The sequence below is a fragment of the Aethalodelphis obliquidens genome, unplaced genomic scaffold (assembly GCF_003676395.1).
Source record: "Aethalodelphis obliquidens isolate GAN/ISIS:26980383/991018 unplaced genomic scaffold, ASM367639v1 scaffold11, whole genome shotgun sequence".
In the NCBI taxonomy this organism is placed as follows: domain Eukaryota; kingdom Metazoa; phylum Chordata; class Mammalia; order Artiodactyla; family Delphinidae; genus Aethalodelphis; species Aethalodelphis obliquidens.
The window spans coordinates 44,716,241-44,743,979 of record NW_020837955.1 but is presented as its reverse complement, the minus strand read 5'-3'; the positions used below and the strand labels follow the sequence as shown (position 1 = coordinate 44,743,979).

The 27,739-nt window shown below is 66.3% G+C and overlaps 1 protein-coding gene across 6 annotated transcripts; it reads right to left on the bottom strand.

Annotated features, from left to right (window-relative positions):
* PWWP2B (PWWP domain containing 2B) lies at positions 1-24,978 on the bottom strand. 6 transcript variants are annotated; one of them, XR_003433987.1, is made up of 3 exons: positions 24,374-24,978; positions 11,253-15,126; positions 1-1,134 (listed from the first exon to the last, which is right to left on the bottom strand). XR_003433987.1 is itself a non-coding variant. In XM_027113000.1 (3 exons), the coding sequence occupies exons 1-2, from the start codon at positions 24,778-24,780 to the stop codon at positions 13,572-13,574; spliced, it is 1,962 nt and encodes a 653-aa protein (XP_026968801.1). In that variant the 5' UTR covers positions 24,781-24,978; the 3' UTR covers positions 1-1,134; positions 13,556-13,571. The 6 variants fall into 6 exon arrangements, 4 of the variants coding, with proteins under 4 accessions (XP_026968801.1, XP_026968803.1, XP_026968804.1 ...); XM_027113000.1 differs by having other exon boundaries at positions 13,556-15,126; XM_027113002.1 differs by having other exon boundaries at positions 13,859-15,126.
* Positions 24,979-27,739: the final 2,761 nt, after the last annotated feature.

Below are 27,739 nucleotides of genomic sequence, written 5' to 3'. Positions count from 1 at the left end.
TGTTTGAAAACCACCGTCTTCCCGCTGCCCGTACCCAAGAGTCAGGCCCAGAACCCCAGGCCCCACGGGGAGGGGAGTCCCGCCCCCTCCCATCCTGGAGAGGACCTCCGGCCTGGCCAGGAGCAGGTCCTGCTGCGTGCGGGGACACCACGAATGTTCTAGTAAAGCCAGGAACAGGCAGAGGCCCCACCGTCCCCTCTGGGATGTCCCTCGGCTCTCAAGGAGCCGACAAGGAAACCAGGGAGCTGAGGTTTCACAGGGAGAAACGAGAACAAAACTCTCCACCTCCTGAGACGTCGCCCTGCCTGGGAAGGTCGTGCCAGCCAGAGAGCCCTGAGGGGGGCCGGGCAAGGGGCACCACAAGGACCCGTCCTCAAAGCCGCCACTGCCCACGCGGTAAGCGCTTCCCCGGGGTCCTCGTGCACCGCAGATGCGCCCGAGCCCCGATGACTTCCTCGCGGACCTTTGTTCTCTTACATTTAAACCAAGAGCAGAACTCGTTTTCTTTATCTTTCTTTTTGCTTTTTGGTCTTCAGAGTGACAAAAAAGGGTACGGAACGCGCTCTTACAAAGCACAGGCGAGGTTTTCATCCTTGTTACGTTGAAGTCTCACTGCAGAGTGGCAGCCCCAGCACCTCCGCACGGGACAGGGGGACAGGGTGGCCCTGGGGCTGGCGAGGGGAGCCCGGCGACACCCACGCTCTGGACGAACACGGAGGGGGGCGGGGGTGGGGGGGCGGCCGGTTGCCGAGCGCACAGAGACCCCGTGCGCCCGGGGCTGGGTTGTCCCGAAGCCAGCGGGGAGGTGATGCGGCCCTGCTCCCCTGGGCGCCCTGAGCCCGGAGGCCACCCCTGCTGCTGGGCTCTGGCCCTTCACAAACCAGAAAAGCTAAAGTCTGCGTCGGGGGAATAAACACATTTGGCCCAGAGGAGTCGCAGCGCTCCGGCGGTCTGTCCTCGCGGCCAGATGCACCCGCTGCCCCCGGAGGCCTCGAACCAGGCTGAGCCCGCGGGCCGGGGCTCCGCCTGCAGCCGGCCAGAAGGCTTGCAGGGTCCTGGGACGGAGCGGGGATGCGGAGGACACCCCTGAAGTCAGGAGCTGCAGGGAACAGCCATGCCCTCATTGTCTGCGACCTGGGGGGAAGCAGAAAGGGACACAGGTTACCTCAGGGTCCAGTGCCGGGGGCAGGCCTCTCGGAGTCCAAGCACCGGGCCAGGGCGCCCACCCAGCTCTCCTGAGTCTCTCCCTCAGCTTCACCCAGCCCTCACCATCTCAGGAGTCCCGCCCCCTTTGGTGCCCCTGCCCCTCTCCTAGGGCAGGTGTCTGACCCCTGCATCCCCCCATGCCCACCCTACCTACCAGGGGCCCTGAACTGCCCGGGGAAGGTGCAGGATCCTCAGTGGCCCAGGGACCCAGACCACAGGCTTGTCCTGCAGCCCCGCAGCCTTGGGCCCAGCACACAAGGGCTGAAGACGGGCCAACGGTTCCGGGTCCTGCCAGCCGGGAGTGGCTCGGGGTTTGGGGGGCTGATGGCTGTGCACGTGCCCCAGGCTCAAGGCTCAGAAGGCCCCAGTATGAGGAGTGATTGACACCCCTGGAGCCCCGCCCCCAGCTGGGAGCCCCACCCCACCACCAGATGCACCCTCCTGGCTTAAAGAGACCCCCTTGGGGTCAGGGGTGGGTGGGGGTGGGGCAGAGGGCAGACCCTGGACAAGAAAATCCTCTCCCAGGTTGGTGGGGAGCCCAGGCTTTAGCCCTGCTTCCTGACTTGTCCCCACCTCCCATCTGACCACAAGGTGGTCATCCTCGACCAGGGACAGCAGACATCTCAGCCCTGCGTCTCAGGGCCAACCCCTCTCTAAAGAAAGCAGTGGGCTCTCAGGGAGGGGAGCCCCCCTCAAGTCCCCCAAAACAGGGGGAAAGTGTTCCCCACACTGCAGCTCTGCCGGTCACAGGAGGCTCTGGGAAGGAGAGAGCCTGGAAGGAGGGGGAGGGAGAGGCCAGGAGCCTAGAGTCCAGTGAGAACAGGCGCAGCACAGGGGCTGCCGGCCACAAAGCCGGCTGGTGCCCCCCCAGGAGGGGAGTTGTACCCGCACCGGTGGCAGCGCTCCTGCACAGGAGGAGGGAGAGGTGCTAGCCGGAGCCTGGCCCAGCCCCGAGAGTGGGCGTCTGCTTTTATAGTCTTGGAAGCCGTGAGCTGCTATGACAAGACCCCGAATGCCCTGAGACTGCCACGCCAGCCACGTGAAGGGCCCGGGTGTGTGTGCGTGCGTGCGTGCGTGCACGCGTATGCAAAGGGAGGTGCCGGCCACCCCGGCCGAGGCCTCGGGCAGGCGAGGCCACTCCAGCCCGGCCGACGCCACTGGCCGGGAGTGCACACAGTCGGGAGAAATGGCCGAGCAGAGGTGTCTGAAGCCGCTGTGTTTGGGGAAGTTCGTTCACAGAGTGATCACAAACTGAAACAGACACCCTACGTGTCTGAAGGCACTGAGAGGTTTCGATTTCTCTCAGAGACCTGGGAACTAATAACTGATTATATATAAACGACCCCAAATGAGGCAAATTCAACTCTGCAGAGAACAGATCTGAAGAAAAACAAAATATATTCATAAGTATCTACATGGATAAGCTACAATTGTTTTTAGATTTCTTTTTTTGCTGTACACGGGCCTCTCACTGCTGTGGCCTCTCCCGTTGCGGAGCACAGGCTCCGGACGCGCAGGCTCAGCGGCCATGGCTCACGGGCCCAGCCGCTCCGCGGCATGTGGGATCCTCCCGGACCGGGGCACGAACCCGCGTCCCCTGCATCGGCAGGCGGACTCTCAACCACTGCGCCACCAGGGAAGCCCATTCCACTTATTTTTAAAATATAGAATCCAGGAGCTGCATCTGCACAGAGAAATGCAAACGCTTTCCACCATCCCCGAGGCTGCCTGTGGGCCCTGAGCCCTGCATCGGCGGAGGGGCTGGCGAAGCCTCAGCGCAGGGGTCCTCTTCCGTCACTGTTGCTGCCCAGGTCTGAAAGCGGTGACCCCGCGGCCCAGCGGCCCGGCTGGCAGGTGGGGGAGGGGAGCCGCCGCCCTGCTCCTTATCCAAAGCGCCCAGGATTCCAATGACCAGGAAAGAAACACCAGTGGTGACCACAGCAAGCTGGACCGCACACTCGCCCCGGCGCAGCCGGTCATCGGGCTCTGACCTGTCATCCTCCTCCCCCAAGCCTCCAAGGAAAGCTCCCGGCCAGGAGCCCGACTTGGGGTGTGCAGGAGGGACCCCTCTCTGGCCACCCTCCCCCCCGCCCCACGCTTCCCCATCGCCTCGGAGCTCGGTCACGGCCCCCAGGCCGGTCCAAAGGAGCAGCTCAGCATCAGATGGAGAGGGCTGGGGGCTCCAGACCCATCTCCAGAGGGATGCAAGGCATGTGGCCCGGGCAGGACCCTGAGCAAACACGGGAAAGACCTCTAAGTCCTGAGGTGTAGCGCTAAGGCCCCGCTAAGGAGACTCGTCCACCCAGGGCGGCGGGTCCCAGTCTCAGGGCACCCCTGAGAGCAGGAGCTTCTGGGCATGACGCCCACTAAGCCACACCCGGACCCGGGGCCCAGAGCCCTCCGCAACCCAGGACCAGATCCCGGACCCGGGGCCCAGTACCCACAGCCGGGTCTGTCTTGCCCATCAGTCCCTGAGACAGGCTGCCCCCCTCCGGGAGCACCCTGGGCTGGGCAGACGGTCGGCTCCAGGAAAGGCTCTGCAGTGTCTGCCAGCAGCACGTTTCCGGGGACACTGCCCTTGGCAAAGAAAAAGACGGAAACCATAAAACAAAATCCTGGACCTTGCTCTCGAATTCCCAACCGCCTCCGGCCCAAACTCTCTGAGCCGCCAAATACCCTCTCCAAATGCCAGTCCTGGGGACAGGCCCTCCCTGATGCTGGTAGTCTCCTCTCTGCAGGTGCCCCAGGACAGGGCGGACACCAGGCAGCGTCCTCACTGCCTGTGGTGGCTGCCGGGCCCTCCCACCCCCCGAGTCACCAGGAGAGGCAAGGAGGGGCGGTGAGGGGCACGGAGAGGACGCGGACGTAGGACAGCAGCGATGACCAAAGCCCTGGTGGTCAGGCAGGAGAAACGCCGATGCAGAGGCCCCAGGGGGATGGGTCTTGACTCCGTGGCTGTCCCACCTCCCTGCCTGGGGCAGCCAGCGGGTGGCTCTCGGAAGCCCTCAGGCTGGCCCAGGCCTCTGTGAGGACAGCAGGGGTTCTCATAACTCTGGGGACAAACCCGGACTTTCTCTGTACTTTCTTCTTGACTGATCAGCCAGGGAAATGCCCCTGAGACTAAGACAGGCCCTCTGCCTGGGACACACCGGCCCCTCTTTAATAATGGGACGTTCCCTCTGGGAGGGGTGGTCCCTGTCCCTTCAGCGCGACAGCCTGAGCTGACCCCAGAGCGCCCCAGCCCTGCTGTCCCCCACCCCACTTAGAAACTATGGGAAGGGCACAGATCACGGCAAAAGGCTGCCGCTGGTGGTCCTGTAGAGAGAAGCTCATTTTTCTTCCCAGCAGGAAGACACCCACTGGCTAGGAACCAACTCCACTGCCCAGCAAGGCTTGCTCACCCCTTCCCCCCAGTTCCTCCCTCCCCAAGAATCGCCCCAGTGCCCTCAGCGCAGTCCTGGCCCGGAGGCCCCTCCAGCCCTCACATCCCCGGAGGTGGCACTCCCTCTAGCCTGCGTCCTGGAAGGGCCCCCCGACGCCCCAGTGTCCCCTGCCTCCCGTGGCCAGCACCCCAGGGATCAGGTCCGCCCCAGCCCTGACCGGAAGGGGCAGGCCACGCGGTCCCACAGCTGCCCGGGGGCCCAGGCGTCCGAGGGGGGAGCCACGATGCCGGAGGCCCCTCGAACTGGGAGGCGAACGCCACCTGCACCGAACGTGGCTCCCCCCGGCGGACCCCACCGCTTCCTGCCTGCCGGGAGCAGGTTAACCGGGAAGCTTCCAGGCACCAGGGCACCCAGCGGGAGGGCGCCTCCGGCACGGGCCACGCCGATGCACCTCATGAGCAACACATGAGCCGGGTCTCCCCGTGAGGGCGCCGTGGGGCAGAGGCCACACCACCCTGGGCTCCCAGCAGTACATCCCAACCTGGGGTCTCCAGCCTGGAAAGCGGCCCCCAGCCCATTCCCCACACAGGACGGTCAGACCCCCCGGGCTCAGCTCCCTCATGGGGCTAAGCTGCCTGCAGACCGGGGGCCTGTTGAGAAGATGGGGGGATGGGGGGCTCCCCTCCCTCCACGACAGGGCCTGGGTTGCGGGATGATGACCAGGCCGGCTGAGCACAGCACAAGACCAGACGGACAAGGCCTGTTCCCCAAACCACAGCCTTCCGAAATGCGGTGACATCAGCGTCTCATGAGAAAGAAACAAAGCAGCCACCGCTGGAAGTGGGAACCGTGGACCCTCAAGAAGAAGGAAGCAAAGGGAGGCAGCTGCGGCCCGGCATCGCCGACGCCACCTGGGGAGGCGGCCCACAGCAGCCCTGCAGGCGCACGACCTTCCACAGGCCACACACGCCGGGCCATCCAGCGTGGCTCAGGAAAACCGCTCCCTCAGCCCAGCGGAGCCCAGCAAGGCGCTGGCCATGGCCCCGAACACCCAGCTCCCCAGTCACCCGCCTGGTCCTGCGGCCCCTTCAGCCACACCCAGACTGCACCAGGTCTGCTGGCCATGGCCCCGAACACCCAGCTCCCCAGTCACCCGCCTGGTCCCACGGCCCCTTCAGCCACACCCAGACTGCACCAGGTCTGGTGAGACCCTGGCCCAGACACAGGGAGGGGAAGGGGACAGTTCCCAGGAACGCCAGATCCTCCGGGATGGAGCGCTGGAGAGCTGTTGTTGACGTCGTTTCCCCAGGATACACAGGGGTTGACACGTGGCCCACATTTCCCCAGGATACACGTGGAGGGGACACGTGGCCCACCTCCTGTTCCAGAGGCCCAGGCAGCCCCTCCTTCCAGCCAGCACCGCCCCCTCCATCCAGATCTGCTGTGTACACCGGGTGTGGACACCTCCAGCTCAGGGTTCTTAACCCAGAGGCATGATGGGGCAGATGCCAACCCGCCTGGAGCCAGGCCATCCTCCCAGGCCCCTTCCTCCACAGCTGGGGAGCATCTCCCCTCGCCCGAGGTGCTGAGGGCGGGGGGGCAGGCACGCGTCAGGCATCCGGCTCTGCCTCTCCAGGGCCAGGGGCTGCCGGATGCACAGGGGAGAGCCTGGCCTGGGAGCAAACCCTAGCTGTGCCTCCCTGGGGGCCAGTCTCCCCACCTGTGGGACAGGGCACCATGGGCCCCCTCCCGGCGATGCAGCCCGGCGTGCAGAGTGCCGTGAACCTGGCGCAGGGCAGGGCGGAGGAGGGCCGCGCCCAGGCCCCCAGCAGGCTGGGCCCCCGTGTGCGTCACCGTGTGCCAGGCAGCGCGTGGGTCTGGGTGTGCAGGAACTTACTTCCTCAAAGGGGAGACCCCAAACAGAACAGCAAAGAACGAAGGAGTGGGTTGTGAAGGAGCCGTGACAAACAGAGATGCTGGGATGGAGAATCCCAAGCTCTGGGGGTTCCTTGGGGTCACAGCCATACACGGGGTGCTCAGGAGAGAGTCCCTGAGGAGGTGGCCACTGGGCACAGAGTGGGCGGCACTGCAGCTCTGCCACACGGAGCCGAGAGCTGGGGAGGGGCGCCCTGTGTGTCTGCTTCTGTTGCAAACACAAGGACAAGCGAACACAGCAGAACGGAGGCCTGCAGGAGGAGGTCAGCACGGAGGGGCCGGGACGATATGCTCAGGCTGACTTGGGACCCCCTGGAAATGTGCACGGAATCAAAATGTAAAGGAATCTCTACAGATGGAACGAAAAAAGGAGCTCAGTGACCCTAACGGTGCCTGAGGTCATGACAACCGCGGAGGTGGCGCTGTCTCGATAACTCTGGAACAGGAATTTGACATGCCCCCCAAAAAGCCAGAGCCCGGGGACCAAAGGCCTGCAAGCAAAGCTTGGCGCTGGCCCACGGGGGAGCTGGTGGCATCACTGTCTAAAACGATTACATACGTGATGGACTCTACATATATTAAATATTTTACATATATTAACTTTTACGTGTAAAATTATTGTGTTAACATCACTAAGAACCAAGATCTTCAGTATAAGGAGAGAGAGATGTGAATATAAAAGTTGAAAAAGTATAAAATCTGAATTAGAAAAATCAGTGTGAAGTCATGATTTCTTTTCTCCTGAAAGAAATTCCAAGGTCTGTTAACTGCAAAGGCTAAGAAACCACCTGGAAACAGTGTGACCCCGGCAGCCAGCACCCCTCGCACCCAGGCAGGATGGCGGCTGGGTACCAGTCCCCTTGAGAGGACCCGGGACTCCTCGGGAAACGGCTGACCCTGGGTCTGGGCCAGAAATGCCCACGGTGACACAGAATCCCGAGTCCTGGCAGAAAGCAAGGCCGCTGCCAGAGACCCCGTGGTCGTCAGGCGGACTCATGAGCCGATGAGCCCACGGCCAACAACGGGACGATCCGGCGTCAAAAAGGACATTCGCCTGGACTGAGAGGTGTCCACCATGTTTATGGCAGACACGCTGGTCACTCCGGAGGGTGCCGGGAACCGACTCAGACGCGCGTCCATATGTTCTGTAAGAGCTCATCTAAAGGTGACCAAAGTGTTACTGCAGGACGGCCTGATCAGGTCACCAGGACAGAAGGGCCTCCCGACGGGCAGCTGAGGGGCCACCGTCCCACGGAGGGGTCGCACCCCAGTCCCCCGGCGCAGGAGTGCAGAGCTCAGGCCCCTCCCCGTGTGCTCTGGGACCTCCTACCTTGGGGTGGGTGCTCCGTCCAGTGGAGAAGAAGCAGGACAGGAACAGGGACGAGTACTTGGAGCTGGCAGTGGGGCCCCCTGGCCAAGAGTGGTTAAGGCATCTCACCAGTGGGAGGGGCAGCGTGGGGCCTGGAAGGCCCAGCCCAGGGGGCCCGCAGCCCCTCCCCTCGGCTGGGAGAAGTCCCCACCCCCGCCAGGGACCCCAGCAGAGCAAGTGCACACACCGGGCCTGTGTCCCGGCGCACCCACCTGGGGACGCGGCGGGGAGGGGGCGGGGCCTGAGCCCCTGCAGCAGCCTCGGAATTACAGGCCTTAGTTTCCTCTGGAACAAAATAATTACAACCCTCACAGAGGACCTGAGTTCCCTGAAAGCAACGCGGAAGTCAGCTGAGAAGCAGAAGTACATCTTTATTTAGCACTGGAAGAGAGAAAAGCCCGTTTGGGGCATTCGCCTTGAGGATACCGTTCTAGAAGAGGCACAGAAGGGAAGTGGCCCCTGGAGACGGGATCTGGACGCCTCCGCTGGGGAACTGGGCGCCGAGTCAGCACTCCCGGGGGGGCCGGGCGGGTGGCCGCCACAGCCGGGCAGCACGGGTCCGGGCTGGCTTCCCGCGGATGTCTCTGTTTCCCGGGAGAGTCACCTTGGGAAGCCGAAAGCGGCCCTGGTGCCACCGCTGGCCCGTGTGCACGGCCTCCGTGCACGGCCTCCCCGCACGCGCTGTGCGTGGACCCATACGGGCCTGCCGAGTGGGCAGAGGACGCAGCAGGCGAGTGGGGCCCCGACCATGGAACCCGGGCCGTCACCTTCCATGGGACAGGTGTGGCCAGTGTGATGGAATGAGGGCTTTGAGATGAGCAGATCAGGCTGCACTAAGCAGGTGGCCCATAAACGCCTCACAGGGTCCTCATGGAGGACGGCAGGGAGGACGCGTCACAGCAGAGAGGCCCCCGTCACCGGGCAGGCAGAGGCTGCATGATGCGGCCACAGGCCCGGGAGCACCCGAGCCCCCAGGAGCTGGAAGAGGCAGGAAGGACCCTCCCCTGGAGCCTCGGAGGCAGCACAGCCTGCCGGCACCTTGACTTCGGGCTTCTGGCCTCCAGAACCATAGGAAGAGATTTCTGGTGTTTCCAAATGCCCAGCGTGAGGTCATTTGTACCAGCGCCACAGGAAGTTTCATAGGGGACGAGGCTCACCCCAAGGGTGCCCTCCACTCAGAGAAACCAAAAAACCCAGCGCTCGGAGCTGCCCGCGGAGTGAGCCCCGAAAGTTCCCTGCTGGCCAGCGGCCCGGCCACTCGGGCAGGAAGGGAAGGGGCCAGGGCCCCTGCGGTTCCACGGGAGGTTGGGCCCCAGCCCTGGACCCTCCCAGCTCACACGGGGCCTGTGAATTTCCCACTGGGCTGAGAGGCTGGGACATTGGGTGGCATTCTGAGCTGTCACGGCTCCCAGGACACCAAAGCACCCGTCACCGCACCTCCCAGGCCCTTGGGGTGCGCTCCCAGTGACCGTGCACCTGGTAACGGACGGCTCCATCACCACCTGCCCTCACCTGGGTGGTGCCCGCGGGCTGGGCGAGGCCCCAGCCCATCTGTGCTCACCCACGGCCTCGTCCTCACCCACGTCATCCCATGAATCCACCACTCGGCCCCAAGGCTCCTCTGAGGCTGGACCCCGAGACTCCTCCCAGCTGAGACCCAGGCGTTCACATGCCGGCAACCGGAGTACCCCCTCCACGGCCGGCGAGGGGCATGGCGGTCCCCGAGTTCCCAGCAGCCCAGCCCGTCCCCTGGGCCTCTGCCCCCTGCTCCCCGTGGCCCTCTGACGCCCCATCCTTGTTTGAGCCTCCGTCCTCTGGCACATCCTTCCAGCCTCCGGCCCCCATCACACTGCTGTCCCAGAGCACAGGACCATCCACCCTCTGCTTGAAGTTCTCCCATGGCACCCCTACTCTGAGGATAAGGCCACAGCTGGGGCCTCAGGCCACCAGGCCCACACTGGGCCTCTCCCCACCCCTAAGGACATGCCCACCTTCCTTCTGCCACGGGCCCCAGCACGTGCTGCTCCTTTTGCATCCTCAGATGCTCATCCCCACCCTATTAGCTCATGATTAGCCCACTGTTCTAATCTCAGCTATATGTCACCTCCTCCAGGAAGCCTTCCCAGATCCCCAGTCCAAATCAGCATCCTCACCAGACACTCTGCTGGGAGGCCCTTGTCCCCCCTCAGCACATTCCTGTGTGTGATTATGCACGAATCTGGGGACTCTGAGTCACAGCCCTCTCCCCAGCCCCCCAGACAAAGGCCTCGGTGACTGTGCACACTTCTGTCCCCCATCCAGCAGAGCATTCAGTCCTCGGTAGGCCGACCCCTTGGTGGGTGGGTGGGTGGGGAGAGAAGAGGCACGTAACCGGGTCTGAGAGGAAGAGGCCTGGGGTCACACCACCCCCGGGAGGAGTCGCTGTCACCTGTCAGGTTGGGGGGCCAGCCCCGCACTCAGGGCATCCCTGTCCCCCCTGCAGGACCCTTGCCCCCCTGACCAGTGGGCAGCAGGAGTTGCCCAGCCCATCCAGTCAGGAGCACGACCCCGGCCCCACCCCGAGGGGACATGGGAGGACCCCCGGGAAAGCAGAGCTGGAAAGCCGGCTGCAGACAAGTCCCCTCACTCCCCCCCTACCCAGAGACAGATGGGGAAACGGGGGCTCAGAGTCGCCAGCCTGCTGGGGCCAGGGCAGGGCCCGGAGTCCTCGGGAGATGCGCCCCAACGGGGCACACGAGCACCCTGGGGGAGGTGCCTGCTCAGAGCCCCTGTGCCCAGCCAGCCCCACTGGCCTCTCCCCAGCGCCCTGGCCGCCAGGCCCCAGGCCGGCTCCGCAACTCTCACAACGTCCGCGTGGGCACCCACCTCTTAGCCGAGCCTCCAGCAGCCCTGCAAAGGGGGCAGAGTCTCTCGGGGAAGAGGTGCTGGGCACACGCCCGTGGAAGGGGCCCAGCCCCACATCTGCTGAGACTCTCCTGACACACCTGTGGGCAGCACGGACAGCCCAAATCCCAAGGAGCCCCTGGCACCGCCTCAGCCGTCCTCAGGTGTCTGCAGGGTCAGCTGGGCCAGGCCGGGGTGGCCGGTGGGTGGGGCCGGGAGAACCACCTTCCCCAGCAGGCCTCCCGGCCGAGCTCCAGGGCCCTGTGCCAGCCTCCCAGCCCTCCCGTGGGGGGCCCGGGGGGCCCACGCCCGCTGGGAGGTCCCTCCTCCTGCCAGGACGTGCCCGGGTGCTGGTGACCCTGGCCCCTACCTCAGCACCACCACGGGGCACTGCCACCAGCAAGCACCTCACCCAAGCTCTGCCGGGACCCTCCTGCACCAGCCCCGCAGCCCTCAGCTTGTCTGGGGAAGCCCACCTTCCCCGGTGAGGGCAGTCCCCTGCTTCCCCTGCAAGGAGCAGCCTGGACGGCTGCTCCCCAGACACTTGACACCTGCAAGCAAACGTGTCCACCAGGAGACCGCGGACCCCACCTGAGCACGAGGCCCAGGCTTGCTGACGCCAGCAGATCAGCCACTGGCTGGCACAACCTCAGCTCAGTCTTTAAGCCTCAAGAAACAAAACCCAGAAGCCCATCAGCCTAAACCATTGGTGCTTTGGCGCGAGAGGATCCAGGCCGCCCCGCCGCGCCCCCAAAGCCCCACACCCCGCGGGGGCGGGGGGCACAGGCCCCGCAGCAGGCAAACCCGTCCGGCGGGATTCCTCCTCTGCTTCCTGATACAGAGCCCTGAACCCACGGGGCTGCCTCTGCCCACAGCAGGGGCACGTGGGCAAGCTGCCTGACACCAGGCCAAAGACGGCTGGGCCCTGTGAGCAGAGGGGCGGGGCCAGGAGCAGAAGGGCACAGAGAGAGGCAGGGCCCCCCCATCCCCGGTGGTCCCCAGGCCAGCGGACGTGGCCGCAGCCAGGGCTGTCCCTCAGCCTGGCCACAGCAGGGAGATGCCCTAGGAAGCCCGATGCCAGGGCATCTGGACTCTCTCTGGACCGCTGCTCCTCAGGTGAGCTGACCGCCCTCACCTGAGACCCTAGCTGCCTGGATGCCCCCAGGTCGGTGCCGCGCCCACGCCCCAACACGAAGGCCAGAACTGACGGGGGATGTGCCTGGTTCCCAACAGGAGAAGTTCGTGCCCGGAATCCGGGGAGCCATGCTGGAGGTGACGTGGGAAGCAGGTGGGGGAGGGGTGGGGACAAGGCCTCAGGAGCCCCGGCAGGGACCCCGGCCCAGACGTGCCCCTCATCACTGCTTCTTCAGGACCCCGCTGGACCCGGCACAGCAGGGAGCGGGCACCAGCACTCCACAAAGCCCCTCCCCAGCCACGTGAGCTGGGCTTGCCCAGCCCTGAAAACTCACGTCACCCGGGAAACTGGCACAGACAGGTGGGTGAGCAGGGCAGCCAGGCCACACAAGGTCACCCGAGGGTCCGGAGGTGAAGGCAGAGGCCCAGCTCGTCCTCCGGGCCAGCCCCGTGCCATGCCGTCTGCTTCTGTGGGCGTGAGCACGAGGCCACTGGGCCAGGAAGAGCACTGACCCCACAGGCTGCCCCTCACAGGGGACCCTGTCATGTCCCCTCTGGTCCACCCAGGCGGCCTGGAGCCTCGGGGGACCATGGCCTGCCCGGGACCAACGAGGGGAGGACAGAGGGGGCAGTCAGACCTGGGAAGAGTGGCCACCAGTGCCAGTGACCCGCTGGACACACCCCGCTGCCCAGGCCAGAGCTGGTGGCAGCCACCAGATGAGAGCACACCCACATCTCCCTGCACCTCGGGGCCCAGGGGAAGCTCATGGCAGACGCCCTCAGCCCCTCGGCCGTTTCCGGACACCCCGCCAGACACGCCACACGGTGATGCCCCACCCCACCTGGTGACACGGCAACTGTGCAAGGTGAGGCTTCCAACCCCAGGTGGTGACACCCCCAACCCCACAGAGGCTCCATAAGGCCTGTGGCTGGGATCCTACAAAGGTCTCCTGGGGGCAGAGACAGAGGGCGAGGCACTGGCCCAGGGACAGATCCCAGAGCACCGGCCCCGCCACCGGGAGCCTGGAGCCCCCGGGCACCAATGTCCAGGACCCACGTGCCGGCTGACAGAGGGGAGCCCCCACTGGCAGCAGCAGAGCAGCGCTGGGCCGTAGGCGCTACCTCTGAGGGCAGGCAGCTCGGTGACTTTCCTCCTTCGGGCAAAGTCAGACCCCTGGACGCACCTGCAAGCAGGAGGCTGGGGAGGGGAGGGAGGGAGGCCCCGGCTGCAGCCTGGGAAGAGTGAGTAACAGAGAAAGCCCCCCACTGCGCTCACCACCGCCCCCTCAGTCAGAGCCGCCACCTTTGAAACCGTCTCCTTTCTCCAAAGGCAAACGAAAAGAGCAAGGAGACCTTTTACGGTCCTTTGCAAAATGGCCGCAAAACACAAACTAGCTCTGTTCTCTGAACAGGTGGCTGACGACTCGCCTGCTTTGAAAGCACCTCTTCTGTGAATCAAAACGCTGGACAATGTTGCCAGCAAGCGGGGCGATTGTCCAGACGGCCCCCTTCGGAGCAGCGAGCCAGATGGCCAGGGGCGTCCACGTCCCCCTGGCTCACCGAGGCCCAGGGCGGAGGGACAGCCCAGATGCAGACACGGGCTTGGGACGGCCGGAGAGAGGCCGCCCTCCGCGCACACACTCACCTGGTCGGAACCCAAGTTACGTTTCAAACTGGGTTAAGAGCTCCCTTATTTCCGGGGCCACGTGTCGGGCGGCATTGGCAGCCTCTGTTATAGCTTTCCGATACATCCCCTTCTTCTTACGATTAAATCTCAGTTTGAAAAATTCAGAGAAAGGGGAGAGTTTTGAAATAGACAAGAACGATGTAGTTGGAGAACCAAACCATGAGACTTTCGCTTCTTGCCAGGAGGGCTCGCCGTCCTCCTTCTGGCTAAGACTGATGTCCAGGACACGTGCTGGCCACCAGGGAAAACCATGAACCTTACCCCACACGATGTCCCCTACGGCCACGGTCCTTCCATCCTCGGTAACGCACTTGGAGACGCTCTGCGTGTGCAGCCTGACCGTCAGGGGTGGGACCGTCGGCCGCGCGTCCTTGGACGAGGCCGGCACAGACGCACCGTCGCCAGACGAGAGGTCACACATGTCTGGTGACGTCACTTCCGAGCTGGACGATTTGGACTCGTCCAGGCTGTCGCTGCTGCACACCGACACGCTGGCACAGCCAGTTCTCCGGGGGCAGGCGGCGAGAAAAGCCAGGCCGTCACGCCCGTGTTCGCCTCGGGGACACCCCTTGCAGTCGTCGTCCTCGCCGGAACTTCCAGAAGACGAGTCCGCCAGCCCAGAGCGGGCAGAGCCGTCAGCCAGGGGCGCGGGTGAGCCGGCCCGGGGGCCGCGGCCACAGCCCTTGAGCTCCTCCACCAGCTCGGCCTTGTAGACGGGCTCCTGCTCGCCAGCCCCCGGGCGGTGGGGCTTCAGGCGGATCTTGGGGGGCGGCGGGGCAGCGCTGGGGGGCAGGGGCCGTGTCAGCTTCAGCTTGGGGATGGAGGCAGGCACCTCGGGGTCCGGGCCTCCGGGCGGGGCCTGCGGGGGGCAGAAGGGCTCCAGCGAGCCGTGCACGCGGGAGGGGATCTCCACCACCTCGCCGGTGCCCTGGGGCGTGCTGTAGGAGATCTTGATGACCGGGCTCCGGGGGACCCGGGCCCGCGCCTCCTGCCGCCTCTCCCTCTTCCTCCTCTTGGCGGTGGTGTCACCCCCACCATTGGGGTCCTCGGGCTTTCGGGGCTCCCTGCGCGGCTGTGGGGGGGCCGGGGGGCCAGGGCTGGCCTCTGGGGGGCTCAGGGTGCTCTTGCACTTCTCGCAGAGCACCTGGCGGGGCCGCAGGCGGATGGGACTCAGGGCCAGGTGGCCAGGGTCGCGGTTGCGGGACAGGCGCCTCCGTGTCCTCTTGATGCCCCGGGGGGGCGGCTGTGGCACCCACTGCCGGTACGTGTTCCTCAGCCAGAGTGGGGGAGGGAAGGGGGCGCCTTCAAAATAGGGCGGGAACGGGGGCAGGCTTCCGGCGGGCAGCAGGGGCGGCTCGGGGCTGGCGGTCCCAGGGGCCTGGTCCCCACTGGGAGGTGGCGGGGGGCCTGTCCCCAGCTGCATCGCCTCTGTGTCGCCCTCCGTGGGGGCCGGCCCGTGGCAGCCGTTGACAGGCGGGTCCTGGGCCTGGGGCGGTGGAGCTGACGGGGGCAGGCCGAAGAGGCCAGACCTGGTGGTGGGGAGACAGAAAGGGGTGGTCAGGACAGAGAGGACGCCGCCGTGAGCAGACCCCACTCCGGAGGGCCCGGCACATGCCCCGGGGGCATCCCAGCTGCCCGCTGTGCTCCGAAGTCACGCGACCCGCCCGCATGGAGACCGATGGCCCGACAGCACCGAGCACCCACACCGCACTTCGTGGCAACAAGGCGAATGCGGGCTCGAAGCTGGAGGCCTCCCAGGACCCGGTGCAGGCCTGGGGCCCGGGAAGCCTGGGGACGGGGTCTGGCTCCTGGGACGGGCCTGACCAGGCCTGCGGGGGGCCGGCTGCTGTGTGGCCAGCGGCCCTTACTCACAGGCCTCACCCGCTCAGGCCCCTCCTCCCTGAGGGAAGCACTCCCAGAGGGAAGACCCCACGTGTGTCCCTGGGAGGACCCCCAGTCCCAGGACAGCCCACGGGACCGGGGTCCCGGGTGCCGGACGTGTGTCTGGGGGTGGGGGCCACTCGTGGCCAGGCCCAGCAAGGACAGGGGTCAGCCACCAAACTGAGCCCGCTCCCTCCTGAATGCTGAGTTGGGCCCACCTGTTTCCACGGCTCTCAGGTGAGGGCATCACTCAGGCCGCCCCTGCCCACCACAACCTGGAAGGACCACCCCTCCTGCCAGCACTCCTGGCCCCTTCCCTCAGGACCTCCAGCTCCAGGACACAGAGGGCCAGGCGGCACTGATAAGGCCACGTGACCCGTGGGAAGGGGCCAGAGAAAGCAGGAGGCCCCCCTCCCGCGAGGACCCACAGCTGAGCCTGAGCGTGTGGCCGGCACCTCCGGGGCCCCCCAGGCGGGACTCTCTCCCCGGGAAGCTCGGGGCCGGCAGCCTCCACTCGGATGTCCCGGCATCAAATGGCTTGGGAGAAGCGCCCTTCTAGAGCCAATGACCGTCACCCCCCAGGCCCCGCGCTGGGAATGTCGGGAAGTCACATCTGACCAGCAAGCTGCCCTGGGAGCCACAGGAAAACACATTTGCTCCAAGTAAGGAACACCAAGGCCAATCAGGCTACAGCTTTCTTCGGCGGTGACACACATAACTTTAAACACATGCGATTTAACTTGTAAGAACTGCTTTAGCTGAAAGCTGTTAGTTTTCACTTTTTTTAAAGCACAGAACAGACTTTTAGCCAAGTTGAGAGAAACGAGGATTAGAATATTGTATCTCAGTGTCTCCCTCCCTTTTGTAATTCAATCAGAGGAGAAAAGATAAGTGAGCTTTGCTGTTTCTCAAAGTCATTTCTCAAAAATGACTTCTGCGTCTACAGGGTCCAGCAAACCAGGGCCACGGCCACCTGCCCTCTGCTTGGCCAGGGAGGATGCAGCTCATTCAGATGGCTGACCTGTGACCTGTGACCTGTGACCATGACTGAGGGAGAAGAGGGGAGGGGGAGGAGTACAGGAAGAGAGAGAGAAAGAGAGATGGCAGTAGCCTAGCGGGGAGCGTCCAGCCACAGGCCAGCAGTAGGGGACTTGGCCCCCTGTGAGGTGGGATTCTGCGCTGGGTGGGGGGCAGCCCTTGCGATCCCTCCCCTCCCCCCCTCCCCATCACCCGTGGGCATGTGGCTCTTCAAGGGCCCCTCTCCCTGGAAGGACCAAGCCGTTCCCACCAGACTGGCACCCACTGCGGCCCCGCAGCCACAGGCCCCCAAGTCCCAGCCGACCAATGGCAACAACAAGAACCACAGACCACGTCTGTCAGTGGTGGCCGCACGCGGCATGTCTCACGGCTCCTGCAGCCACCACGGGAAACAGGCATGTATGACTTCCAAACCAGGATGGGCGGAGACTTTCAGGGGAACAGGGGTGGGAAAGGGGGTCCCAGGATCATGCCCTGGCTGTCAGCCGCCCTCTCACCAGCCCCGGGTCAGGCACTGGGCACAGAGGTTCCACACCCCATGGCCCCCAGGCCAAGTCAGCCACCAGGTTTTGTAAGTCAGGTGTGACTGACACACGGCCACGCCCGCTGCCCATGCAGGGCCCCTGCGGCGCTGCTGAGCACCTGTGACAGACACCGCATGGCCACCAGCCCTTCACGGAAAAAGTCTGCCTGTGCCCAGGTGTGGGCGACAAGCCCCCACCCAGGGGCGTGACAGGCTGGTGTGTCACCAAACCTCACCCGAGTCCCAGGCATCAGAGCGGGCACTGGACCCCGCACCTGGCTCGTTCCCTTCAACAAGCCCCTCGTGGGCATTCGGAACAGGCTGAGAATTTGGCAAACTAACCCCACGCACATGCGTGCAAGCGTGCATCCACACACGTGTGCACACACGCGCACCGGGGGCCCACACACCAGGCTGGATCACATATCTGGGGCTGCAGGGTTTCTCCCAAGGCCTCCCCAAAACCCACTTCCTGCCCACCATTCACAGGCACCCAGGCCATGAACTGGGGGCTCACTCTGACACCCCCCTCTCATCTGCACCCCGTTCCACCTTCCCAGGCCCCTGGGCTGTCACCCCACTAGGACCCAGCCTGTATTCCCTCCTAGGGCTCTGTTCCTCACGGCCCCCCCGTAGCCTGGCCTGTGCCCCCAGTCAGCCTGCCTGTGCTGGTGCAGAGCCCCTCCTGCCAGCTGGGGCCCAGGGACCCCAGGAGCAGGACCCCTGGGCAGCCCCTTTCCCGTCATCCCCCACCCCCCAACCTACCTGCCCTCCAGGACCCTCCTAGGCTTGGACTGTGCCCTCGGCCAGCCGGCCCGGGGGGCTCTGCAGTCTCCTTGGCCACCTCTCTGCGCACACAGGCTGGGGACAGGTGGCCCTGAAGACTGCAGCTGTGGCCCATTCAGGGAGCTTTTCGCCCCACTGATCACACACAGCCCTCAGGGGGTCTCTGCATGTTCAGGACGGCCAGAGACCCAGGCCCTGAGCCACAGCAGTAAGCTGTGGGGCCCTGGGTGGGCTGGGTCTGCACCCACCGGACGCAGACAGGGTCTGGCAGTCGACGCCGCCCTGCCCAGGCAGATCAAACTGGGAGGCAGCCTCGGCTGTGAGCCGTGCCCTGGTATGCATGCCCCCTCTGCCCACAGGGCTGTGGCTGCAGCCTAGAGGGGGAGGTTCCTTGCAGACGGCCCGGTGGAATGGCACTGCGGCTGCCACGGCGGGCCCCGTGACTCGGACACTTCCTTCCCAGAGCTGCTGCCCTGCCCAGGCCACACCCACGCCTGCCGGTGGGTAAACAGGGCCAGCGGGACCCTGGCTGCCGGGCTGCAGACCACGAGCAGGTTCTCTGTCTACAGCCCCATGAGGCGCCGTCATCATCATTCCCATTTCTCGGATGGGACAGTGAAGCTGAGGGAGACCAGGGAGACCAGCGGGTCGGGGGACGGGCGGGGTCCGTGCTCGTGCCCCAGCTCTGCTGCCTCTGGGCGCGGGGATAGCACCAGCCAAGGCCACTCTCTCTGGGAAGGACCTCGGCAACCTGTCCGCCGAGGGGGGCATGCTGGACCCCCAGGCGCAAGGCGTGGCCCGACCGGAGAAGCCGGGCCCCTCGGAGAAGCTGGGCTGTGCCCACGTGGGCCTACACCCAGGGACAGAGGCCCTGGCCGGCCTGGCAGAGCCCCACACGTGATACTGCAGGGCCCTGGCAGGCAGAGAGCTGGGGTGGCCCTGGAGCCAGAGAGATGGCCTGCCAGGCTCAGCGTGAGGGACCCAGGCGCCTGCACTGTCCTGCCCTCTGCGGTGCGGAAGGTCTGGACTCACAGGGCCCCGCAGGGGTGACTCACGGGCGGAGCCAGGGCCTGGCCCAGCCTCGACCGGGAGCGCAAGGCCAGCCAACGTGCCCACGCGGAAACCCGAGGGGCCCTGAGCAAACCTCAGCACCGCGTCCTTGGGGAGCTAGGGGAGGGGCAGGTGGCCTGCGCTTTGAGGAGAGGCTGGGGAGGCCGAGCCCGGGCGAGAAGTTCGCACAGGGAGCTTCAGCCAGGAGGCTTACAGGGATCAGACCCCAAAGCAGAGCGGTTCTGCCCCCAAGGGGACAGGAGACAGAGTCCCCAGGGTCACCCTCCGCTCTGCCCAGGTGAGGGCATGGCCACCGGCATGGACACAGGGACCCAGAGAGAAGCGGCCTGGCCTGCAGTCCTCCATGGGACACCAGTGGCCAAGCCTCGGCTCCCACACGTCCCTGGGGCTCGTTTGTGCCTCCAGCCTAGCGCCCCTCGGAGAGCAGCGGGCCTGGACGGGCCCACAGCTAGGAGGGGCCCTGCCGCCTGCCAGAGCTTGCGGCCGCCCCACCCCCACCCTCCCGGCAGGCCTGGGGCCCAAGCGTCTCTGGTGCCCACTGGCAGCCTCTGGCCCCGGCCAGGTCCCCATCTGCCCTGGACCTTCCTTCTTTGTCCTCCCACAGGGAGAGGCCACCCCGGTGTCCTGTAAAGAGGTGAGAAGACGTGGCTCCGGAACAGAAACATCCTGGGGGCCAAAGCCCAGGGCCAGGTGCCTAGGGCAGCCTCGTGCAGCAGGTACCTTGTGGGCAGAGGCTGCAGTCAGTCCCAAGACAGGCCCGTGTCCCGAGACGAGGCCCACCCTGCGGCTGGCCAGGCTGTACGCCGTTTCTCTCTCCCAAAGCCCTGCCGACAGACAGCCGCAGGGCTGGAGCCCCGAGGGAGGGGAGGGGCAGGTGGGTGTCAGGCTGCTGTGCACGGAGGTCCACCTCTGCTCAGGGAGCTGGGGAAAGCAGGATGACACGGGGACTTGCAGCCTGGATGCCAGAGTGGCCCCTCGTCCAGGGCCACACGTGGGACCCTGCCCCTCCCCTGTGGGTATCAACCTAGGGTTTCGGCCACAGCTGGCCCCCAGAGTCCTGGACCAAAGGCTGAAGAACCATCAACATCATTCCAATAAGACTCAGGTGACTGCGCCCCTCCTCCCAGGAGCACAAGGCCAGGCCCCCAGCCCACGCCCCCACCCCCTCCGTGGAGCAGCTCCAGAGACAAGCCATGCCGGCCAGGTCCCTTGGTGAGGCACCTGCCTACTGGCTGCAGGTCATACCACCCTGTGATGCACTGCGCACCCTCAGTCCCTCCAGCTCCCCAAGGGCAGGGAGGACAAGCCCAGTGGGGCCTGGACAGGGGGCGTGTCCGGGATGGAGCAGGGGCGCTCTCCTGCCCAGGACGGGCCATGGCTGGGATTCTTGGCCAGCTGAGTGTCCAGAAGCCTGGGTCCCAAGCCCCCCGGGCGGGTGTGGGTCCCAAAGGCCCGTACCCAACCTTTGCGGCCCCGGAGTCTTGTGTGATAACGGCACCCTGGGTGACTCACGCTGGGGAAGTTTACGAAACGCGCACTTAGAGGTCAAGGCCGGAGGCTTTGGATTGGCCAGGCCGGACAGGCAGCTGGCCCTCGTGCCCACCGACCGGGAGACCGTCCCTTCAGCACTCGGCGACTTTGCTGTCTTTGGGACACCCCACCTGAGGTTCTCAACCAGAGGTCCACCCCCAAATCACCCACAAGAGGCCTCCCCTGCACCCCAGCCTGGAGAGCGGAGCTGTGGGGTCAGGGTAGGCCGGGGCCATCGTTATGTGTCAGAACGAACACCGCCCGCCACAGATACTTGAGGACCGTGCACCACAGCAGTTATGCCAGGACTTAAGGCCACTCCCCGGCACACAGTAGGTGCTCAGTGAGTGAACGTGGATGCAGGAGCCACAGGCACTCAGGGCAGCCAAGGGCCTTGCTTCAGGCCACACAGCGGCCTGCCAGCAGGTCCACGGCTCGCCTGGCCTCCGTGGACAGACAGACGCTCAGCCCAGAGCTCCCAGAGCACCAAGGGAGGGGTGCTGCCGCCCCAGTGCCCCCAAATGAACACTGCTTGCTGGGCCCCGCTGCGTGAACTGCCCCTCCCGGGGGACCCCTCTGTTCTCCTAGGCCCCCGGGGGCTGCCCACGAGCTCGAGAAGTGCTGACACGTGGCAGTGACTGGTCTGCGCCCGGCTGGGGCACCACAGGCACACCGGCCTGCTGCCCTGGGACCCACAGGCCCCAGGAGGTGGGCAGGCACCTGCAATCTGAGCTTCCAGCTGCTCTGCCCGCCTGTCAGTGCCCACGCCCGGGATGGGGCCTCACTGACCGGCCCTGCCACCGTGACATACGGGGTAAGGGGAGTGGGCCCTGAGGAGAGACCGGCCCCAGGGGAGGCAGGTTGGTGCTGCGGACCCCCGAGGCTCGAGGCCGGGCCCCTCTGCCAGAAACACCCAGGCCAGGTCGTAAGCTGCCTCTGGACCCTGTCCGACAAGCCGGCTGTAAACACGAGCGTTGCAACTCACGATATCATGGTAGAAAACTGGGATCGGGACGAAACTGGAGGCGCCCCGCAGAGGGGAGGGGGGGTGGGCAGGGACAGGGGCAGCTTCGGGGCCAAGCCCAGACACCGGAGGGGTTGGGAGAGGCCAGGTCTCTCCTCAGGTTCTCTTCAGGGACTGGGGGCGGGCGGGGGGACCCACTCAAGTCAGAAAGAGGAGCTGCTGAGCAGAGCTGTGCCCACCGAGGCCCAGCTCCTGGTTCTGTGGGCGGCTCCGGTTACAGCCTTATGTGGCCATGGCAGGGTTGCCGCCCACACGTCCTACAGCTGCCAGTTCCCATGCTGGGATCCCAGCAGAGCCTGCTTCCTTCCACGAGGGGGTGGGGAAGCGGGTGGGGGGGTGCAGATCTCCACATCAGGTTAGCCACGGGCTGTAGGGACGGGAGCCCTGCCTGGAGGCAGAGACCAAGGGCGGGGGGCCGGCAGCCTCTGCCGGCACCCCCAGCCTCCCTTGCCCTGAGTCAGGGAGCCCAGAACACGAAGAGCGGGGGGACCTCTCCTGCCAGGGCCCCTCTCAGGGAGGAAAGGCCAGGCAGGGCTGCACAGGCAGCGCTGGGGTGCAGCCCTGCACAGACCCAGGAGCAGGCCGGCGGAGGAAGTGGTGGCCATTGGTGGCAGAGGACCCTCAGCCGCCCCGAGGGACAGGGCTGGCGGCTTCCGAGCGGCTATGCTGCAGCCCCGGAGGGTCACTAGGTCCCACCAAGCACTCTCTGCAGCAGCAGCAGAGCAGGGCGACAGTCACCTGGGACGCCATATGTTAAATCACGTGACTTGCACATAAATGGCTCTGGCACATCTAATGAGGAGATGATGCCAGCAGAGTGGCCGTTGAGAGGGGATGGTCCTCCTGCCACACCCCCGCCGCCGGCACAAAATCTGGGCTCCACTGAGGGAAAAAGTTGGGCCTTTGCAAAGGGGAGCCGTTTACTGCTCCCGGTTCAAAATAAGGCCCAGCCTGAGCCTCAAGACATTAGTGCCTGATTAATGCCTAATCATTTATCTGCGCGACAGCTCACTACCATGTGACACTGTATCCAGGAGACTCTTTCCGCTGCAGGGATCCCTGCAGCCGGCACACAGGTGCCTCTCAGGATGGACTTGCCCCCAGGCCTGCCCAGGGACCCCTCCAGCAGAGAATCCCGGCTCCCGAAGGGAGCTCAGCACAGCTCTGAAACTTGTATCTTTTCATTCCTGCTCTGCCTGGGGCTCCTCAGCCCGAAACAGTGTTTTTAAATCCCGCCGCTGGACACAACTGCTAGCTAGCAATCCTTACCACCTCAGCCCCGACTGCTCCTGGGGGGGCATTACATTACACACCGCCCCCCCCTCGTGAGTAACTGACAGGGCAAGCGCGGCAGCGCATCTGAACCCACTGCCCCCACCCCGGCGGATGACAATTCTGAAGACAGCCGAATTCAACAGTGAGTCTGAACAAAGAAAAGTGCGTTAATTATGGCAGACGTGCGGAGTTCGGAGCCGGGTGGCGCGGCAGTGGGCGCGGGGTCTCGGGCTCCACGCGCCGCGCCCAGGCTCCGGCTCGGCGCCCACCGCTGTTCCCGCCCGGCTGCGCCGTCCCCTGCCCGAAAAGTCGCGACGACTTTGAGAACCACTTTTCCCCCCCGAGTGGCGGCCGCGCTCGCGCACCCCGAACCCGGGGCTGGAGAAACCGAAAGCGGGCGCCGGCGCCACGCTGCCCCGCCCCGGAGCAGCCCCGGCCCTGGGCCAGCGCGCGCGCGGGGTGGGGGTTGTCCCGAGGGGATTCCGGGGGCGTCCCGGGGCCCGCGCCCCCGCCCCCGCTCACTTTTTCGTGCAGTCCAGCAGGATCCCGGCGAAGCTGCGCTCGCCGCAGCTCACGGTGACCAGCAGCGCGCCGTTGACGACCTGCTCCACCCGCACGGGCAGCCGGCAGCCGGCCCGCGGCTCCATGCTCCGCGTCCCGGCCCGGCCCCCGCCCCGCGCCGGGTCAGCCCCGCGCGTGACGCGGCCCGCCGGCCGCCTGACGTCACAAAGCTCCGCTCGGGGCGGCCTCCGCGAGCGGGCCGGGGGCGCCGGGAGGGGCGCGCGGGGCACCCGCGCCCACAGACGCGCGCCGGGCCGTGCGGCCTCCACACTCGGCGTGGAGACGCACTGCGGAGCCCCACCGAACGGTCAGGATGGGGCAGGATGGAGCAGGGCCGCGCTCCACCCCCGGCGACGCTGGCCGCGAGCGCCCGCGGAGAGGACCTGAGAGCCGGAGCCTGGAGAACTGCCCCGGCCCCGGGTCCAAGGACCCCCTCCTCTCCAGCCGGGGGTCCACCCGGGGCGCCTGCCCCTCCCGGCTCCAGGGTGTCTTCCCCTCTCCTCGCCCCAGCCCCCCCCCCCCGCCCTGCCCGTGTCCCCGGGTTCCCCGCCTCCGGGTCTGGCGCCCGGGTGGCCACCCGGGCACTGCGGGGAGGAAGTCCCGGCGGCGCGAGCAGGAAGCCCAGCGGGGTCGGGCCGCGGAGACGCGGGGCGCCGAGGGGACACCGGCGGGCCCGCCGCAGCGGCCCAGTCTCGACCTCGCCGCCTGGGGGGGGCACTTGACGACCCCCTTGGGGCACTTGACGACCCCCCCGTGTGCTCGGCGCCTCGCTGGGTGACGAGAGGGCACGCACTCGGCTCCGGGCTACCCGCAGCGGGGTTAGGGAGGGTGATCAGTCCACAAGTGTAGGTCGCGTGACCCCGGGGAGCCGGGGAAACGTTGGGTTCCGTGCGACCCCTGGTGCGGCCGGAAGGGCCAGGGAGCCACGCGGCCAGTTCACAATGGAAAGGATTCCCTTCCCCGAGCGAGACTGGGGCTCCCCGGCGCACGCAGCCGGGCCGCTGATGGGGGGAGTGGGAGGTGGAGGGGACAAGCAGACGCCGGACCCCCGCCCGGGCCCCGCTCCCACGCGCCTTCAGCCCAGTACCAGCTCTCGACTTTCCTGAGCACTCGCGCGTCCCGCTCGCGGCTCGGGACCCCGCGGGCCGCCCCCAGGTCACTGTTGCAGTGACCTTGCCCCGAGCGCGTCCCGGCCGGGTCCCCTGAGCCGGGCTCGCTGCGCTCAGCTGGGCACCGGAGACCAGCAGGCGGTCGGTTGTCCTGACTACCCGTCCGCCGCCACCGGCCGGCCCCGCCCCTCCGAGCCGTCCAGGGCCCGCCCGGCTCGGACCTTCGCCGGGGCCGCCACCCCCGGCGCCGCCGCGGACAGTGGGGCCGCCGCGGCGCCGCTCGGCCTCGCCCTCCGGCGGCCGCGCGGCGCGGGGAGCCGGCTGAGAGGAGCCCAGGCGGAGCCAGGCGCCCGCGGAGACCTCGCAGGGCTCCACCGCCCAGCATTGTACGGGGCTGGGGATCAAGGCCCCATGAGCCAGAGTCCGGCCCCAAGCAGCCCCCGGGGAGGCCTGAGAGCAGAGCGAGAGCCTGTCGCCTGCAAGGCCTGGGTTCCAGCAGACACCCGACCTCCCCAGCGGAGAGAGGGACCCCAGCAGGAGGCCTCGGGCACCTGACACCTCTCCAGGGTCAGCCCAGCCGCTCCCTCCCTGTGACTGCCGGACCCCAGGGGGCCTGACTGCAGTCTGCACCCCAGGCCTTCTGCAGCCTCCTCTCTCCAGAGCTGGGCGGGGCTGACTTTGGAGCAGAAAGGCCAGGCAACAGGGACCCCTGCAGGCACTGGGAGGGGGACTGGCCAGAGGCTGCCCACCCGCTCAGCACAGGCGCCAGCGTGCCGGGGATGCCTGCTGGGCGTCGCCCTTCCTGGGCACTGGGGACACACAGCACCGGGGAGCGGGCATTCGGGTCATCTCGGAGCTGGTGGGGGCACTGCGCGTGGGCCGTGTCATTGTGTGCACGGGGCACTGTGTGCAGACGGGGATGTCCAGAAAGAGGGCCCGGGGCCGCGATGCTTGGGCCAGCAGGCGTCCACCAGAGGGAGAAGGGGCCCCACGAGGCCGCTTGGGCAGCACAAGTCTGGCGGCTTGTTGGCGGGGCTGGAGAGGTGGGTGTGGGAGTGCACAGAAGGGGGCCCTCCGAGAGGTGCCGGGGTTGAGGTGAGGAAGGGGGCTTCCGGGGAACTCCCAGGTATCAGCAGCAGTTTGCCGTGGGCGGACAGATACACCTGAGGACACGCTGGGCTTGCGGGGGCGGGGATGCAGCGGTGGGTGTGTGCTGTGGGCGGGGTTGGGGCCCCGAGGACCACCCTGCAGCTCCCACGGTGGGGGCAGCGGCACCGAGCTGAGAGGGGAGAGCGCTAGGGAGAAGGGCGGCCCGCGCTGCTTTCTCTCAGCCTGGGCCCCAACCTGCCCCGTGCCTGGTATTTCCTAAGTGAGCACGGAAGCCATTTTTAAAGCCCTTTCTCCAGGAGGGAGGGTATTGAGAGAAGAGTCAGCTGACCGGAGGTTGTTTGCATCTCAAAGGGTGTCTGTTCAGGACCTTACCAGGCAGACCTGCCCACTCCCAGCCCAGCCCCACCCACTTGCTCCCCGCGGGCTTCCCCGCTTCCTTTCTGATTTCTGGAAGGCCCGGGGAACTTCCAGACACCAGACTAAAATGCAGATTCCTTCAGAGGGGCCTAATCAGCCCAGGGATCCCGGGTCCTGACCCCCACATGCCGCCGCCTCCTTCCTGAGCTGGTGTTCCCTCCTCCAGGCCCCCTCCGGGGCCAGCCCTGTGCCGGCGGGTCAGCGAGGCCGGCAGATCCTGGAGAGAACAGCCCCAGACAGGCAGGGCCCCGGCAGCTGCCCACTGAGAGCTGCGCCCCGACTGAGGGAGAACTGGGCCGGGAGCCTCTCCCTAGGTGTCCGGACTTTGGCCCTAAAGCCTCCGTTCCCTGGCTGCAGGCACACAGCCGCTGCGGGGCCTGCGCGGTACCCGGCCCTCGGCCTGGCCGGCCCGGGGTGCTGGCAGGGTGACCGTGGCGGCTAGTCTGGCCAGACGGGCAGGGTGGTGGCATGCAGGGGGACAGGAGGCCGTCAGCGCCTCACTAGGGTGGAGTCGGGTGGCCACGAGCCGGCAGGAGGGCAGCAGAGGTGCTCCGGGCAGCGGCTGCTCTGTGACCCCCAGAGGTCCTGTGCTGGTTCTTGGAGGAGCCCCGGGACTCACCCCGCGGCAGCCTGGCCCTCACTCCCTGACTCCCTGCCGGCCCCCCAGTCTCTCAGGGTGACCCGTCCACACCCCAGCTCAGTGTCCCTCCTATTGCCTTCACCCACGGGAGAGCCCGTGAGCCCTGCCCGGCACCGCGGGAAGTAATTTTGCCTTTGTCACCCTCTGTCTCTCCCATGAGGTGGGAGATTCCCAGAGGCCTCCCTGTGACCGGAAGGAACGCTGTCACCGTCACCAGCCTGTTCTGGGTTTGCCCGGCCGGGTGGCTGGTGTCCTCCCCCCACCCCCTCCGGGGCTGCTCCACTTCCTTGCCTGGAGCTCCCCTCGGCGGCCTGGCAGGGGCGTCTCTTGCAGCTCAGGCCAGCTCTCCCAAAGCCAGGTGCTTCTGAGATGGAACCGAGAGTGCCTGGTCACAGGGGAACCGCAGGCCAGAGCCATGGGTCAGAAACCACGGTCTCTCCAGAGCCAGTGCCCAGAGCGCAAGGATGTGAGAGCCGGGGTGGGCCCTGGTGCTCGGCCCAGGCCACCTCGTGGCAGCTCGGCCGGCCGTTGCTGGGAGGGAGGAGAGCAGGGCCCGGATGAGGGCGTTGATTTCACCAAGCACCGGGTAATGAGTCTGTAAGAATGCGCTGCTCTCATCCTCTTCCCCACTGCCACTGTCACCACCACCACCACCACCATCATCACCACCACCACCACCACCACCAGCACAGATCTCCCCTGTAGCTGGGCCGTCTTCCGTGCAGCACCTGCCCCCCACTGGTATTGAGCCTGGGCCAGTGGAGATGCCGAACAGCCCTGGTAGGGGGTCTGGTGCCTCCTAGAGGGCTTTCCCATAACCCCACCCACCCCATAACCTGTGCCCTCCTGTGTCCTTGCCCAAGTGGCACCTGAGGCCTGGAGGATTCAGTGCCCCAGGCCCCCCGACCCTAACCCAGCCCAGGGCTGGGGGCACAGGGAGCCCAGGGCTGGGGGGGGCGGCTCTTTACCCCCAGGGTTTGGAAAGGCCCAGGGTCGCTTGCTACTTGCTTGCCGCCACCCCACCCCCACCCCGGGAAGAAATGGAGGCTGATGGTTGTATGCTGGGGCGGGAGCTTCTCCTCTGAACCCTGCTCTCCTTGTGCCTCAGGCTGCCAGGAGCCCACCGTCAGCAGTCCTTGGCCCGAAGAGAACACTGCACTGGGACATGCAGGCTGGA

Excerpts from the sequence above, each read along its gene's own strand:
- PWWP2B (XM_027113000.1), bottom strand. The coding sequence starts at position 24,780 with ATGCTGGGCGGTGGAGCCCTGCGAGGTCTCCGCGGGCGCCTGGCTCCG. Across the intron at positions 15,127-24,373 it reads CTCAGGAAAGTCGAGAGCTG|GTCTGGCCTCTTCGGCCTGC; the intron begins GTACTGGGCTGA and ends CCCCACCACCAG.